Consider the following 18,865-nt stretch of genomic DNA (forward strand, 5'->3'; position numbering starts at 1 on the left):
ATGACGCACGAGAAAGGCAAACCCCTCTACTGGCAACGGGAGAGGAGTGAATCACCTTCTGGAGAGGTTTTACCCACATTTAAAAAACTGACGTAAACGTATATCATGAGATATATGATGAAGGCAGCTAAAATGACACTGACACTATATTTAAAATAAATGTTGGCTTTTGTGGCATTGAAGCAACAGAAAGAAACTAAATCCTGTAATATCAGCATGTACAAAAAGTGTATGTGGATTGTGTGCCGAGATACTGTACTTTTCTCCAGACACCATCGATGCATCACTATGTTTGGGACCGGTTGTGTCCAGCCTTGTTGCGCTGGCTCTATTGAATCACAAGGCAACGTAGTTTAAACTGTGGCAGCAGAGACAAATTCAAAGTGATGTGGTTCAGTAGTGTGCATGTGCAGCGGAGACATTTCTCAACTTGGCTGAGTGACCCGCTCTGATATCTTGAAGCCAAGAGAGAAAAGAGGAATTATAAGATGCTGTCTAAACTCTTCTTTTAGTCATGTTCTCTTAGATCTAGCGGCAGTCAGGTGCTTCTTCCTCATTACTCCGGTCACCATCCTCATGTAACTGCCAAACGAGGACACAGTGCTGTTTGATGCTGTCGGTTCTCACTCCAAAACACTCAATTTACACTCTAGTCAATCCTGTCAAACACCCGGAAAGAATAATTGTGTGTTCCGGACTCCATCACAGCTGTTAATAAAAGATGCAACTCTGACAGATGTGATTTAGCACGTCGTCTTCCTCACTTCCTGCTCTTGTGCTGTTCTTCTTTCTACAGAGCCTTGCAGTAGAAGTTCTCAAGCTGTTGCTCTTTCGTTGCCTGTGTGGTATACTCACAACTCCCCCTGACCCTGAAATAGATATTATTACTATTATTGCCTTAATAGCAGGCTCAGGGGCGGGTAAATTACAGTGAACTGATCAGGGTCCTCTTCCGGAGGAAACAAAGGCCAAAGCCTGTCCCTGTGCCCACTAACTGCTTTAATTGAGACGCTAGATTGGACGAGCAGGAAGCCAGCCATTTGTTTCTCAGCTAATGCCTGTTCAGAACAAAGATATTACATCTCTACTAACTGCACATTTACAATGTTTTCCACTTTTTTTAAACTTTAGAGTAAATATTTCATTCTGGAGGGCCATTTTACAAAGTAATCCATTATGGTCTATCCCGCAGTTGCAACAAGAATTTATCTCAGATTCAGCATATGCTCTTTCAGCGTATGCATATGCATCAGAGAGGGAATGAGCTAACTTGCACCAGCTGAGTGGGGCAGATGGCTGCTGGTTAATTTAGCGTGAACCCTGGACCTGCACCACCTTTCCCTGCACATAAACAGACCACACAGAGGACCAGACTGCTGATCAGTCATGCTGCCACCATGTTCCCTCCCAGCGGCTCTGGCAATAGGTCTCAATTAGCTGAGAGACAACTAGAGATTTACTACAGGAGCAAATGAAATAACTCAACTCAGCACCCGATTAGAAACCCCAATCTGGTGTACTGGTGAGCCAACGGACAGACAAAGGGGGCAAATACAGACTAGCAGTTACCATGTTTGATTCAATTCTTTTTAAGTATACATTTTTGGGACTTTTGGCCTTTAGGACAGAGTGTAGGAATCAAACACGGACCCTAAGCCTCATTGGGGCGGCAGCTCTACCAGATGAATTATCCTCCGCCCCGTTTGATTCGATTTTTGACACTCGACTGGAGATTATTCACGTCCTAACACCACGTACGAGTATGTGGCCCATCCATATTCAAAGTGGAAGTTTTGTTTTTGTCCCATATAGGGATGTATGTCTCTCTGTCAGACTATTCAGTATAATCATTTTCAGACATGAAATCCAGACCTTGTTTGCAGAATTGGGTCTGGACTGTCTCCGGAGTTTACCTTTCTCACTTGAACAAAGCAGCAGGAAAATCTCTGGTCAGATGTGTTCAGAAATCTCTGCAGCGTTCAGGTGGGTGTCGGTGCATCAGGCAGTGGCAGGACGTAACATATTAATTCAGCTGCAGAGATCACGTGTTTTTGTTTACAGCACATCCGGCTCGGCCCTTATCATCAAAAGCCTTCGTGACATCTTTCTCTGTGTCTTGTAAGTGCATGGCACCATTTTTTCATCCCGAGGTGTTTGTTTTGTTTTTGGTCTTTTTAAAAAAATACATTTTGCGTCTGTCGCATGTTAGAAACATTATCAACACACCATCTGACTTGCGGCTGGCTGTATAGAAACTCCAGAGAAAGTCTGCAGCATCTGACTCAAACATTTGCGTCTGAGACACAAACCATAAAAATGTGTTGTATGATACACCTTCTGTCATTTCCTCACACTATTATTAACTTTTTCTGATAATTGAAGTGTGACTAAATGAAAATAAAACATCTATATTAGTAATGTCTAATACTTGTTAGCTCCTGAGTTCATGTTCTCTGGACACATGCAGCTGTAAATTAAGCTTCTGTAGGCTTCAGAGGAGTTGGATCTCAGCTTCTACATCTTTGATTTGGTTTTACCATAATACCATTATAACCTCTGATAATATAACAATTTGTGTGTAATATTTTGAGAAATAGTTGCGTATTTCAAGGCAAAAGCAAATGCTCAGTATTCATGATCATGACGTTCTCGATTCCTGTCTTAGCTTTAGTGATCTCATACAAATCCCCCCTTTGATCAGGGATTATGGGCTCAACTTCACTCACAAGGGTTCAGTGCCAGGTCCAGACTGCAAACTGATGGTGTATAGGCCTAAAGAGCTTATGTGTCTTAGTGAATCAGGTGCTGAATGCACGCAGATTAGAATGGCAATCTAAACTAAAACTGATTTTAGCCACGTCGCTTTCGTAAATCAAGCCCTTGTTGCTCTGACAAGCTAAAAAAATAAAACAATCTGTTATGTCTCCTAAAAGGGTTCTCCTCTAAGACAACTAACATAAACAAATGAGTCAAGTAGTTGTAGCATATACATAAAAAATGAGTGCACAGAACAGTTTCTGCAAGCACCAAAACATACTTGCAAGGAGCATTTTCACTCTGCAAGTGCACCGAACACTATCTGCGAGTGGAAAGCTATACTAGTGAGTGAGCATCTCTGCCTCACATGCAAACTGTGGTTCTCTGAGCAAAAAGCTGAGACGAGTGCACACTAACCCTTCCCTATGCGCACCTGCGACCGTCTGACCCACAGGGCTGATGCTCTGCCCCTTCGATTGGTCAATTTAAACACTCCAGTCTCCAGCCTGCCCTTCCCCTTCAGTTTTCTGGAGCAAAAAGCACAAAAAGTCTATGTTACAGGTTGTTTATGCACTATTCACATGTGTAATGGGCATTATCGAAGTGGCTGATTCAGCTGCCAAGAAGGGGGTTAGATCAGAGATAGGCTGCGGACTGGAGTGATCAACATGACCAATCAAAGGAGGTGAGCTACTGTCCAAACCTCTAAAGTCTCAAAATTCAACTTGACAAGCGAGCGGCTGGCGGGCGGTGTTCGTGCAGTTGTTTACGTCCAGAAATGCTCTGATTGACTGGACAAAATCAGACGCACCCAGGAAGGATCAAAGGATGTGATGTCTTCCCTCTAACCTATGAGACAACATCAGAACTAAACCAAACAGAGAGAGAGAGAGAGAGCCCTGCCTCCTCTGTGTTGTCTTCCTCTCAGTCAGAACAAATTCCCCTGGGGGAAGAAGAGAAGACATCATGAGTCAAGGATCATTTACATTTCATAACCAGCAGGCTGGAAGCATGTAACACCAGGATTCCTAAACCTTGGCCTCCCCTAGCCCTGCCCCGAGTTTGAACTTGAAGATCAGAGATGAGCAGCATCCCAAACGCCTTCCTTTTTTACTTTTTCATTTCAGTTGTTTACCCGTTGGCTTCTTTCTTACTCGGTGGTTCTTAGATCATTTGTCTTCACATGCAGCAGCTCCACAGCCTGTTACTGTGTTTTTACAGTAAAGACATTCCAACTTAGCCCAAATAAATGAGACTGCAGAGAATATTTCTCTTACTCTACATCCTCTCCTGAGCTTCCTCTTCCTTTTCGCAGCTAAGGGGCACGTTAACCAAAACAAACGAGCCTCCATTGAGTCACCGGCGACGCCTCAGAAAGTAGGAAGTAAATGTGATGGAGGGGAAACACTGCAGGGGCCCGAAGGCTCCCGGTGCTTCATCGCTCATGCAGGGCAGGGAGGGAAGAGCCGCAGGTGGCTTGGCAGTGATGGATACCGGGGGCTGCTGCATAATCGTTCACCCCTTCAAAAAGTGTTTGAGAAGCAAGCTGTCAAAGGGCCACTGCAGAGCAGACCCTCGCTGCCCGCTGCAGAACTCAAATGTCAGCTCATGACCGCGTCTGGGGACGGCCGTGCAAAATTGAAATCTCAGTCCTGGTGGCGACTGACAGAGTGGTTATTGTACAGTTTATCTGGGGGAAAGTGAAACGGAGAGATTTTTACTCTCCTCCGCTGTGGGGAACATTGGCCTCTATCAAAATGTTAGAAGCAAACAGCTGACATCAACATCTAGGAGGCAAGTTTTTAGCGAATGGTCAATTTTCAAGTTGCACCTGCATTTACACTGAAATGATTATATAGCATCGCTTTCAGCCGCTCCTTTTGTGCTGTCTAGATTTGGAATAAATGATTGCGGGCGGGGGGGGATTAGATTGAGGAGGATATGGAAATGTGATTCAATGAGTGCAGGGTGACATTTATATTCTCTTGGCCTTTTGCTCCGAGGGATATTTACGGAGCGGTTTAACTCGATTGTGAGAGCCGGGCAATCACGGCAACCGTTTTTCATACCACAATAAGATTAGTACAACATGACAGCGATTATGCAGGTTGCTCATAATTTGCAGCAACAGGGCGCAGACTCAGTGCAGCCATTATCATTACTTAGTCTGAGGACGTTGTTTATGCATAAGCGACTTATTAGATTCTCTTGATGGCAAATATTTCAGACACCTCAAGGTCTCAGGGTCTGTGTACGACCTCAGCTGAGTCCTCTTTCACGGCTTTGTGATTTTCCTCTTGCCTGTATGACATTAAGTCACAGATATTTTATTGGATTTCTTTTTTAAATACAGTCCATGACTCTAAGGATGAATATCTGTTTGGAAAGAAATAGCTCAACTATTGGTGGATGCCAGTATGTACAGACATTCATGGTGCCTAGAGGATGAATCCTTGTATCTTTGGTTGATCCCTTGACTCAAAATTATTTGGATTCGAATGAAATTTGATAGATGTCAATCTTTCCCTTTGGGGGAAGTTTAATAACTGTGGTGATCACCTGACTTTATAGCCAACATCAGGTCAGAGCTGTTTTCTCTCAAATATCAGAAAACGAAAAATATTTTGATCAGTCCCAACTTCACTTTGTGTTTTGTGTTCATTGCCACACATCGTATATTCTGTACTTAACATTCAAAAAAGAAATTGAAATACATGTTTTAACAGCCCTACAATTTGAAAGGCTTAACTGACCATCCACAAGTGGGTTAAGCTGAGTGACAGCACACCACTTTATAATATAAAGAGTACCCTTGCATCACAGTGGAAAAATCTACCTGGGGGCACATGAGGACGGATGTGATTTTAAAAGTGAACTTCCTGCATATTCAAACATAAAAGGCTTTCTGTTTTAAGAACACAGGGCTTTGTTGTTCGTGCACACTGCTTCACATACCACAGTGTCAGGCCTGGTTGAAGTGACTGAGGGGCAAAACCCTGGAAAGGCTGATGAACAGCAACATAAGGCTACTGTTTCTTAATCAAAGAAAAGAGACTTGAACTAGTGAAGGCTGTGTTGACCTATTCTTATTCTGACCATAATGTTGTGAAGGGGCTGCTCCCGGAGAAACGTCTTCTGCCACAGCTGGTGGAGCGAGCTGGACTTCGGCTCGCTCATTCTCAGCATCAGCGACATCATTGCTGCTGCCGAGATTGGCTGGTGTGTTTTGTTCCTTCTTCCAAAATCATTTCCTACATGTATCCTTTTCCCACCATGTTTAGCAGCTCAATTAAAGCTAAACAAACAAGCTGGGAAACGCTCATGAATGGTCAGTTGATCTATGAGTGAACAACCTTTGATATTTCAGGGTTTTTCCTTCTTTATGTTGCAAGTATTGCTCACACACTACACCCAGCAAACTGAGCTCTCCATGGTCCTGAAACAACAGCTAGATATGTTGTTTTTCTTCTTATTTTCTTACATATATATATATATATATATATAAATTACATGTCTAACATCAATAATTCCTGATTCACTAAGGTGCACATTTAAGTAGTTCATGGTTTTCTGTATCATTATTATGATTATTATATTATATAAATATAGTTTATTGAAAATTGTTCCTTGTTCAAACACATTTAATTGTAAAGCTTAGAAATACAAAATTCTTGACATACAGTTAAATTTGTTAAGAGTAATGTTGGTGCCTCACTGGCCCCACCCCTAGATCCACCCCTGGGTGCCAAGCCTTTACAGTGTCAATGAAATACGATTCAGAAAAGCTACACCAGTTTGTATAAAATAAAATACCTTTATTGTCATTGTTCATTGTACAACAGAATCCATCAAGCTCAGCAGTCTGTAATACTATAAGACAGCATCTTAGCTGTCACTGGGTACATAGTAGAATCACAGCATTCACCTTAATAAAATAATCTACAGGAATGTGCTCTTTAATTGGCCGGCACAATGTGATGCTGGGTGATGCTGTGTTTCAGAAGAAGCTGAGCCAGATTAAATCGTATTACTCTTTTATCTGAAAAAGCTAAAGCCTCAAGTGCCAGCTGTCCGCTTCAGCTGTGAAATGTATTTCCTGTGTGATTTGAAATGCATGAAATGTCATTGACTGCACAGTTCTAAATGATTTTTGCCCCTCCATCACCAGCAGCCTGTATCAGCAAAGCAATCTCAAAAGCACACAGGAAGGCTCACCCACAGTACAGTACTCACATGTATCTGCATGAATGTGTTTTTCACAGAGGCTGTCTCAGTTTTAATGGATTCTTCTTTACACTGTATTTTCTATTCTCTTGCATAATCAGGTAAAAATGAAATAATTCTAATCTACATTCCTCACTCCAGTGTACTTGAAGATGTGTTTTTCAGGTCTGTTTATTTCCTTGACTGATTCATTTTTTGTGATTGTGTTTGATGCCAGGTCTGAAGCGGAGCTACACCTGTGAAGTGTGCAGCGTCACACTGAACTCGGTGGCACAGTACCACGCACACCTGCAGGGCTCAAAGCACCAAAACAAGTGAGTGGATCCCGCCCCTGTTCACTGCAGCAGCAGCACAGTTCATTTCCACTTTAAACGTTGAATGCTGCAGAGCTAAATGCTGAATGCTACACCTCATTGTTGGCACAAAATTACTGTTTTCTCAGCTTTCACCCTCAAATCCCCCGGCTTCCTCGGCACCTTTGCACTTCAGATGCAGTGCATTTCGTATTTCATGCATAAATTATGGGAGCATTGTGGCAAGCTGTGTTGCTGAGACAGACATTTCAGGAGGCTTTGCTGAGGGCGTTAAGTTCAGTCCAGGATTCTCGCACTGAGCTCCTTCCCTGCTCAGACGGTGGAGCTAACTTGTGGCTGTGGGGCAGACAGGAAGCAATCTCAAGCTGAGAATCAACAAGCTTTTAAAAAATACAAAGAGGCAGCCTGCTGCTGGAGCTCACTCTCCTACGTCTGTCTCCAAACAAGCTATAAAGCAAAAGCTCATTTGAAAAACCTGTGCACAGCCAGGCAGTCACAACAGGCATCTTAAATGAATACCAGACCAAGCTTTTGAAAATTCATGTACCATTAAGCAAACAAAATAGGACTGAAGTGAACATTGGAAACTTGGTGTTTCTTGTTACCCTCTGTGCAGTGTTCACCCTACCCTTACATCATATACTCTACATATAATAAAATAGAAAGCATATATTTTCATATATAAAAGACAGTTGTTGCAAGGCTGATCTTCATTATATTTATCGTCATGATAACCAATATAGGCCTTATACATAGCAACTAATTCCCACCATCCTGGGACAGTTAGAACTTCTTAAAGGAATAGTTCAACATTTTGGGAAACACTTTTTTGCTTTCTTGTAGGGCTGGTGCTGCGTTTCTGAAACCCTCTTTGTTGAAATTCTCTTTACATGTCGAGAGCCGTCAATCAACAATTAATGAATGAAAAATAAAATAATTGGCTTCAGTGCCTGTCTGTCACTCACTGACCTGCCTGCCTGCGCACACTCTGCCCCGAGCTCTAACTGTGCATTTCCAAAGTCTTCAGCCGGAGAGACGTACACCACTGAAGCAGAGACGATAGCAAGAAGTCACCAGCTTTTAGCAGCTGTCAATCAGTTTGCATGTATGGGTTTTGGGGGCATAGCTTTTTGATCCGTTTTTGACCTGAACCCTAGCTTTAAGCTCACAATTATTTGTTTAATCTGTATAAAAGTAATGTTAAAATGACATGTTTTGGTTTATTGGAAGTTATTTGCCATTATTTGTTGTAACTACGATTATCTATTTCTTGGCAAACAGCGGATGCCTAGTAGACCACATCTTCGCCAGCCCTCCTCTGGCTCTATGGGTGTGTGGGCTGATTGATGGAAAAATTCATTTTCTCACCTCTTGTGTAATGACAGTGTCGTACTGAGGCAGTGTATCGACCCAAAATGCACATGCAAAGACTGGCTTGCATACTGTTCATATTTCTATTGGATAAATGTTCTTATAACAATAGATCTTTTAACATCTTAAAGTGTTGCTTCATGTTGCTGCGACCAGTAGAGAGAGGCAAATATAAACTGGGGCCCTTTGTCAGCTACTGAAATGTTAAATGAGTGTTTTGCCGAGAATTTGTTTCCCTTCTCAAACCAAACTGAGGTGCTTCTTTATTCCTTTATTTTCTCTGAGACGTCTTTGCACTGCTAACTTGACCTGAAGCTGTCTGGACTGTAAAGCTTGTATAGGGTTCTGTGTGGGCCCTGGGCAGTAGCTGTGAATCGGTGGGATTTACATGGTGCATGTCCTGGAATGAATCCCTCCTGTTGGCCAGTTTCTGGCTGCACACATTCACAGGCATGCAGACATCAGGAGAAGTGACATGCCGTTTAACAGCCACGTGCTGCAGTCACGGATGCCTGCACCAACTTGTCAAAGCCATTTGCACTATGTTCACACTGCAAGCCGACTGAGGTCCCATACCATAAAATCTGATTCAGAACAACATATGGAAGTGGCTAAATCTGATTTGAAAAGATCCGATTCCATGTGATTTGTGCTGTTCACCATCAAATCTGGGTCACATAGGGGGAAAAGCCCCAACCTCCACCCCGAAGAGCCTGATTTCATCCACATCGCCCGGAGCGGGGCTTCAGGTCCATTTAGGTCATTTGCTTAATGCCAGTTTACACGGAAAGAGTAAGGGCTTTTCTGCTTTACGAACCTCCAGAGAGGGGCTGAGATAATGCTTTATGTGCAAGGTGTCCTTTGTCACTAAAGGACTGACAAAAGAGCCACACAGAGGCATTTAGAGACTGTTAGCTGATCGTAACGGGTGGAAACTGGAAGCAATGCGCTTGCTGTGGGATTTATTGGATTTAAAACAAAAGCATTGCTTGAAAAGGTGAAACAGACATTGGTGTGATCTTTATGTGGAAGATGGTCTGTTGTAAAACGTGTATGAACTGTCTGATGCGTTAGGTTAAGCTAAGTTTGAGCTGCACTACAATATTGGCAATTGATCAAATACATGTTACATGATTGAAAGTGGTGGCTCATAGTGATAAACCTACAGTGAACTATCACCTGACTAATATTAGCAACATTCCTGTTTTGGTACACTCTCTGTTTTATTTAAAGAGATGCTCCTATATCATAGGGTGGAGACAAGCCACCTAAATGATATTTCAAGCTGGACTCGTTGGATTTTGTTGTTGTTTTGTTGTCTTGTTATTTTCTGGAATGTTAGCATGTTAACAGAGTTAGGTATGTGTAGGAATTCCATGTGTGAGCCAAGTGAGCGACACCACTCCAAATGAACACTAAAGTGGCCAAAATATGTAGTAAACACTGAACATGTGCATTAATTAATCTGATTCTTTTTTTCAATGTAGATACAATATATGTATGTAGTAATGATTCTTTAAGATGTGTTAGGCATTTAACCTTTATTTGATAGAACAGTTTCTGGTATTGATGTGTTTTCCATTTGTGGTTTGCATGGCTCCCCAGCTGACGTTAGGATACTCTGTGTGTGTGTGTGTGTGTGTGTGTGTGTGTGTGTGTGTGTGTGTGTGTGTGTGTGTGTGTGTGTGTGTGTGTGTGTGTGTGTGCGTGTGTGTGTGTGTAGGTCACATTGGTATGAAGAGAGTCATATTGATGCACCATAACAGGAGCAAAGTCCTTGAGCTACATTTCTACCCGACCCTTCTTTGCTAAGATGAACTAGTGCCTGGGGAGAAATTGAATTTCGACTCGGGGAGGGTACAAATTACCCGTTCGTGAAAGGTATGCTAATGAGAAGTGTGATCGATCTGCTAACGACCCGACGACACGAGTACAACAACCCAATGCTTAAACCCTCTGATTTGCGGCGGGCGTCCACAGTTGGAGACTCTAACTTAATGGAGTCTGCTTTAAGATTTACTAGTTTGTTTTGGCTTCATGGAATCATTCTGTCCTTCCTTTTCTTTTTTACCTCCTCACTCTTTCAGTTGTGTTCTGCCATGCTCTTGCCTCCATACGTGAAGGAGTCAAAACCCAAAGGAGCACCTCGGCTTTTGGCTTTGAGCCCGTCTTGATAAGACAAAAATAGTCAAACGGCTCTGTAAGAGGGAGCTCAGCTTTAAAAGCACCAAAGAGGCCGAGAGCCGCTTGCTGACGTGACTGGTCAGTGTTAAGTGTGAGCGAAATGAGAGGGAACCCGTTTGACCTCCAGTTCAGGGGAGCTGCTCACGCTCTCTCTCTATTCACCTCTCTTTCCCACCTATTGACCAGATAAAGTAAACAGCTGATGGCAACCACTTAATAATCGATCTACGTTGTTATTTTCAAGTGTTGACCTTTTGCAGGGTTTTGACCTATGAGCACTTCACCAGGACTAGTCTCTAGTCTTTTTAAGCACATGAAGTCAATGTTGTTGTCTCTTTGGTTTCTAAGAGGTAGGGCAACCTTCACTCATGACTGAATAATCAGCACACAAGTGGAAAATCTCATTGACATTTGCCTTAATGGGGTGGTACGGTTCTTAAATCTTTAATCTTTAAATGATATTTAAAATACTTTATATTTACATCTGGAGTGGGTCCTCTCTTCGGCCACCATGTTTTTTGCAGTAGCCCAAACTGGACAAACTAAACACCTTTTGAGTTTTATGACATCTGAAGGCTCCCACAGGTTCTCTCATGTTTGGAAGTGGGTGTGAGGTGAGGGGTATTCAGCTGCAACATGCAACTTCATTAAGGACCAGTCATTATAACAAATATTATATTGTTTATCCAGCTGCATTTAATGAACCCAATTTCCCCCAGGTCCCCGGACCATAGTGAGCTAAACATCACAGCTCAACAAAAGAAGGAGGAAGTCCATGTCTGAGTCAAAGACCTGTGGTTAGATGGGACTGTATTAAGAGCAGAAAGAGCGGACTGTATATGTTTTTAGATTAGCATTAGCAGAGATGTAGCTGCCTGAGCGGCTGTGCCTCTAAAGTTTCAAGGGAGCGGTATACTTTGTTCTTAAAGTCATTTCAGCTCTGATCTCACGCGGATGAGGAAATTGTTGACCCTTGTTATGCCCCCTTCGATGCACTCATTTTGAATTCTCAGTTTGGACGTTACAGTAGCCCTTTTTTAACCACTGCATTATTCAAACTAACACTGCGCTCTAGTTGTGTTTGCCTTTAAAGTACTCTCTTGATTTAATATTATGAATTTCTAAAGTTGAGGCAAAAACTGAACCAACTTTTTCCCTCTCCCTACACATTGTTTCTTTATATACCCTGTGCTTATCCATAATGCAAATATAGTTTTTTTTTTTTTCCTAGGAACTATTTGAACTGATGTTCGTACCTGCTTGATTCATGGATGTATTGGGCGAGCTTGATGTAGTGGCACACTCAGTGTCGCTACTTTTCTTTTACCTCTTGTATAACATCCGCTTCAGCTCAAAAAGGGTATTTTCTCAAAGGACCACAATTATAAGAGTGATTTGGAACTGGTCGACATTCGAACAAAATCCACTTCTCAAAGTACATCCATGAAGAAGCCAACAGAGCTGGTTGCTTTTGCTCTCTGAGTCAGAGCTTTAAACAACTTATATCCTGGCCACTGCCAAGTTTCATTTCCATTTTGCACAGATTTAGATATAATTTCCCAAACAATGTTCAGCTGGAGGCAAAGTAAGCTGGTAATTTTCCATGCACACTGATTTATGTCTTAAATATGGGAATCAGGGAGAGATTCAGCGGTACGCCAAGGGGGCACTGGCCGAAGCTGAAATCTGATTGGACCCTGAAGTGCCCCCGCCCTGTCAGTAGTTTAAAAAAAGAAACAAAAACTAGTGTGTTACTAAGAATTCTGATATTATATAATAAATATGACAAGCCTTTTCAAGTACACAATGTGCTTGAGCTTGAGGGAAAGGTAACAGCGGATTTTAAGATAAGGACAATATCACAGATACACTGACTCCACTGCTCTCTTTCTCTCTCTCTCTCTCTCTCTCTCTCTCTCTCTCTCTCTCTGACTAGCGAACACACACACACACACACACAAAGACATACACACGACAGCGACTCAGCTGATGTCTTGGACTACAGTTTAAACGGCGATTTGTTTGAAATGACGCGACAACAACTGATCACCACATAATGATCGATACTTTTCTTAAATGATGAAATTTCTTCATAGCTTCTCAAACACACACAAACAGTGTCAACGGACACATGTGTAAACTCAGACTGGGTAAAAACTACAGAATGTGTAAAGTTAGACGATGTATGGAGAGCACTGCCGATTTGGTTGGCAGTGCGCATACAAACGACCAAAAGGAACACTGTAAGCAGACTACTTGATCAGTATAACTGTATTATTTAAACAGCATTTGTATAGGTTAAATGGTAAATGGTCTGTATTTATATAGCGCTATTCTAGTCTTGATGACCACTCAAAGCGCTAGGAATGATTCTGTCCCAAGGGATTGATCCATGTAAACGGTTGATCACTATATCTGTGATCACTATATCCGGTGTCAACTGTATATTGAATGATATGTTTCTTTGCTTAAAGCTATAGAGCTAACAATAAATAATGAATGACTTAAATGTGCACTCTAATAAACCAGGAATTGGGAGTAGGTTTTGGACACAAAATTGGCCCATCTGTTTAAATTGTGGCGCCCTTATTAAGAAAAATCCCAGATCCTTCACTGATGGGAAACAGCCATCGACAGAAACACCACTTTTTGATGAATGGCTTTCAAAATCAAACCATTATAAGAAGGGAAGAGAAAACACTAAAACATTTAGTCCCCTAGATACAATTAGTGATTGTTTCAGTGGTTTGTGATGAAGATCCAAAAAAACATAAACATCAGCAAAACAGCAATGACTTCTTCTATCTGAGTGACATTTACTCTGTGGTTTCCAGGGGCCGTGTACCTCGTTCTAATGTGTACTCTTCTCTAGCAAAGGTTCACCCGTCCCAATTTCCAACTCCGAACGTATCTGTGTAGCTCTGCCTGTATGAGCAGATGTGTTTAATTATTAAAGTGTTTTTAATAATGTGCTTGACCTTCTGATTTAGTGGATCAGAGCCACGGGTTCTCCCATGATAGATGCATAATGGACATTATTGTAATGACACTCGCATATTGGTTTGAACCATAGACTGTATATAAAGATGGACGATATGACTGCTCCCCAAAAAGTCAAGGGTTAGGGTTAGTCAAGCCAAGGAATCTTGATTTTCACCTATTGGCTGGCTGTTGTATAGGTACTATAACCTGTCACAAGTGTTCTTTTTTGGGGGTTTTAATTGGTAATTTGATCCTTTAACAACACGGGGAAACGTCATGATCGACAGCTGAGACTGACTTGTGAATCTCTGAAAACTACTGTGCAGGCTCTGGGTCCAAATAAGCAAGATGGTAGCTTTTGTATCTGGGATAGTTTAGTTACATCTCTCCATGTTAGGAGGAAGTGGAGACATGTTTTCAATCTTTATATACGAAACAAAAGAGTAATGAGTGGTATTCCAATAACCGAGGGTGTTTTTTTAATGTAAGCACTATTTTTTTTCATTAGCTATTAGACCCTGTCATACCATTAAAGTAAAATGAGTAATCCTAATTATATATAAATTATATGAAAACAGGTCATAAATGGGGTCCGAGCTCAAATAGCAAGAATCAGCTGCCTTCTTTTAACTTGAAAACAATAATTTTGATATATAGTTGATAATATATATATATAATAGTTGATTTTTTTTTTTTTTTAAATTTCACAGTTTTAAAATCATTAATGAGGTCATGAGATTTCAAATGCATCACGAGCAGATCATTCCTTGAGTCACATTAACTGTGGGTCATGTGTATTGATTTTGAAAATGTCACTTCAGTTTTAGTCATTTTCAGTTTCCTCTTTTTTCATTTTGTGAGGTATCCATTTAACACTGTGTACAAGACAAATTGCTTGTTAATATGAGCATTCCTGTGTGTAGACATGGCTGCTATCAATAGGTCAACTGAAGCTGACAGTGTAATTATTGTGCCATCACCTCTTCCCAGGGAAACCATCCATCAAGGGCCACCACATGCATGTGTATTCATCCTGCATGCATGAGCAGAAAAACGCATGTGCATACAAATAGGTTTTAGATTCGTCCACACCAATGGGCTGAGGAAACTGATTTGCCACATACGTCCTCACTGCTGACGCATGTGAACCTGATGCAGATCATTTGACACAATGGTTTATTTCTTAACCCTCAGGAGTGGCCAGTCACGTCAATGTGATCAGATCACATAGCCATTTTGAATGTCATTAGGAAGTGCTGACTTGAAACCCTGTGCTAGTTTTTTTGGTGTTGATAGGCCAAGTAAAAACTGAGAAATTATGGTTTTAAATACTATAAAACTAAATACATTAAACTTAATTATTCTTTGTCGTATTAGAAAACTGTAAAACAAAACTGCTGGTTTTGCTCTGTAGAAAAGTTGCATAGAGATAAAACTATTTCTATGACTACACCTATTTCAAATAGCTGTATGTTGCTTGATGTTTTATCAGTTTAAAAATTATGTCTTCACATTTGCAACCGCCATTTCCTTTTTTAAATTTTGAAAAGGCTTCATTGAGCATATTTGTGGTTTTTATTTTATTTTTTTAAACCCCAAAAAACACAATTTCCCGTATTAGATTTAATGTGTTGGTGTATTTTTGTGCAAAATATGTTGATATAGTATAAGTGAAAAGAAATAGTTTGGTAACATATTCAATGTTGTGCTGGAAAAAAAATGTATGTGGTATATAAATGGAAAACTCAAAAGGTTATAATTCATGCGAGGAGAAACTTTTTAGTATTCTTGCCATTTTAAGTTGGACTTCCATCATCTGAGACTGTTGTTGTGGAAAAATGACCCGACTGTAAATGTGTTGTTTTTCTCACTGTGGAGTTGCCTTCATGTCCTTCGGGCATTTGAAAACTGCTTTAAACTCAACTGTATAACGTCAGCTACGCATTGGTGAAGATAAGTCCCTCATTTCTTCTAAGTTGAACGCATCGACCCTGCCGGCAGAAAGTCTGATAAATCACTTAAGTGAAGGATTTTCTTAAGCGTCCACAAATGTTGAGGAAATCCAGTCATACATAATTTACACCTCAGCAGTCAATCTGAGTACTTCTAGCTGAATGCTAATTTCAGCAAAGCTAACAAGCTCTTCTGTACCAAATTCAAATTGTTGTGATACCTCTGTCTTAACCAAATGCCCCCGAGAAGCAGAGCTCTAACACGGCTGAAAAAGATAAAAGGAGGTCTTTGTTTTTCAGTTTCCCTGCATGGGTGTGTTGGGACTGCAGAGATGACATGCTGCTGTATTCATGACTCATCTTGCTGTATTCATCCAGGTTAAATCCAGAGGGCTGTGCTGTCTTGACAGGAGCAGCAGGATGTATTCTGTTTATCCTGCTTGTTTGCTCCACACTCAGCCCAGTGACATGAAACAGAAATGGCATGTTGAAATGCACGAGCCTGGGTCCACTTTCACACCGAGTGCTTACACATCACACATCCCTCCTTTTAGACAATCTGCTTGACGTTCCCGCAAAATTCTTCATCTGGATTCGCTCATTGGCTGCGCCCACTTTGCTGGCAGTTTATTTGCAGCTGACTTCTCAAGACAGTTTTCACTGTTTTACTGGAGAGCAGAGTCTTTGCTCTCTCGCTTCACACAAACACAAACACGCACACAAACACAAACACACTCCAAAGAGCCTTTGTCAGGGCTTTTTACGAGAGTGTAAAATACAGCTTGTACTGTACACACGAGAAGGCTGAGTCTTTACCGGTGATCCTGCGAGAGCTCGTCACATGGCCGGCCTCTGAAGGATGCTGCACATCTAGCAACAAACCAAAAGGACAAAATTCAACATTCAAAATCATCACACACATGAAATACAGACACAATTTTAAATATAACTTCTAATACAGTTGAAACTTAAGAAGTACAATTACTATCAAAAACAACGAGGAAAATTGAAAACATAATTATGCAAACCAGACCTTTTCCTGTACATTAAAGTCGCATCCCGACGTCAACAGCGTTTTTAGTCACTAAAACTGAGATTTCTTTGTTTTGTGTATCCGTGTGTACACGTAAAATGGAGCATTCTGAAAAGAATGCTGTTACAGCCACCTTCACGCATTCCCACTGCTGCTTTGTGTAATGTCCAGAAACAACATCGGTGGCAGCTGTATACTGGTTCCTCTACATTTGATTCGTACTACTTCCTCTAATAACAAGTTTAGAGCTAAATTTACTGCGCCACATTAGCATTCACCGGCATGCCTGTCTAAGCATTTATATTTGTTTATGTGCTCGTCGTCTGAACGAGGGGAAAATATCTCCTCAAATAAATATGCGCAGCAGTGAAGACATGACATAAATAGCTTAAACAAAAGCAATATAGTCAACAACCAGTACTCATCCATTTATTCACTTGAAAAATGCACATCTGTTACCAGGTCATAATGTACTTACAGAAAGGGTAACGGTAAAATTGATAAATAAAAATGTCACAAATTCAAGGTCTCTTTTTGGCTAAAGTCAAAATGTGTGTGTCTGAGCTAAGAATCGTCACTTCAATTCTTTTAATCATCACATTTTTTTAAAATCTAAATCATTGTGGTCACAACTGCCCGTGACGTAACCATAACAACAAATACAGTATGTCATGCAACTCACTCAAAAATTTGGTCCAGAGTTTGGTCCTCACAGTGATGAATAACAGCGTTACAGCTAAAGTGAATGCCTCACGTCTGAGAATAAAGTGTTTCTCAAAGTAGTTGTTCATTTGTATTTTATATTTCCATTCCAACAATAAAAGGCTGCTTTCTGTCTGTCTCCCTGTAGCTTTGGGATTTGTCATCTGGCTAATGAATATATATACTGAAATATGAGCCCTCATTCTCAGAGACAAAGAACAACACCCTGCTATCGCAACCTAATATTTACCTTTCTCTGTTTGAAATGCTACATCAACCAGTGCTGTTGTCACGCTCAGCTTCATGAATATCAAAGTCTCTGGGCTGCTTTATATTCTTTACTGATTTCCCACCCATTGACTATAATTGGCAGCCACACAGCAGCAGCCCGACACAGGAAAATGCCTTTGGGTGTCATTGACAGGTCTATGTACAGTCTTCCTTTGCTGTTCTCTCAGGCATCATAGTCGATGCGAGGGGCGAGCCCGGGGAGCAATCAGCCCCTCGAGGCTCCATCCTGCCTGCCACAAATCACCATCACCCCCAGCATGACTCGTAAAACATGCGCATACAAACGATCACATCTTCGCAGCATGAAAAAACACTCTGTAATAAGCCTTGACTGTTCCCCTCACTGCAGTTCAGAAGGAAGTGTTATCTGTACAGTATACAGAGGCTGCGGTGGAGCTCCAGGCTCTGGCTGGGAGACTATTCAAATCAACCGCCTTCAAAACAATGTGGTTTCCCTTTTCATTTAAATTTCAGAGCTAGATTTTAGTCTCGTTTCATGATTGTTTCAGGTGATGAGTCACTGAAAGCACCATGGACCCATGAAAAGCCTGTTGCAAGGTTCAAATAGGTTTGACCTTTAGGCTGCATCAACTGCAATGCATGTTGGCAGCTTGGATTCTGCTGTTAATCACTTTAAGTAGATTCTGTTATGATTATTATTTATATTATTTTAAAACTGGACTCTATTGGGTTGTCAATCTGGAAATTGACAGAAATTATGTGAACATTTTGGTAAATTGGCAACAATAAAAGTGTCCTGAATTATTTGTCAGTAGGTCCAGTTTCAGTGTAGCTATGGATGTACAGTCAATTACTTAGATACCTGTAACAGCCTCTGGCTGAAGACGCAGAGAGTCCCGATGCTTCACGGCTCTTTGATCACACAATTCACCTTGGCACCGTAGAAACACCGTGAAACTAGGAAGGAATTCACAAATGTAAATTCATATTGAATACTAACAAGTACAATATAATCATTTAATAAAAGACTAATACAACTATTAAAATATCTAAACATCAGTTAAACAAAGCAACTACCACGTGAGAGAAGTTTG

General features: G+C 41.1%; 1 protein-coding gene across 1 annotated transcript in view; it reads left to right on the plus strand.

Moving 5' to 3' along the window:
- zmat4a (zinc finger, matrin-type 4a) overlaps nucleotides 1-18,865 on the plus strand; it is a 145,245-nt gene that overhangs the window by 109,837 nt on the left and 16,543 nt on the right. The window contains exon 6 of the mRNA XM_035164926.2: nucleotides 7,199-7,295. Within this exon, the coding sequence (XP_035020817.2) occupies nucleotides 7,199-7,295 (97 nt within the window). The remainder of the gene's footprint in view (nucleotides 1-7,198; nucleotides 7,296-18,865) is intronic.

Source organism: Hippoglossus stenolepis, chromosome 9, assembly GCF_022539355.2.
Source record: "Hippoglossus stenolepis isolate QCI-W04-F060 chromosome 9, HSTE1.2, whole genome shotgun sequence".
In the NCBI taxonomy this organism is placed as follows: Eukaryota; Metazoa; Chordata; class Actinopteri; order Pleuronectiformes; family Pleuronectidae; genus Hippoglossus; species Hippoglossus stenolepis.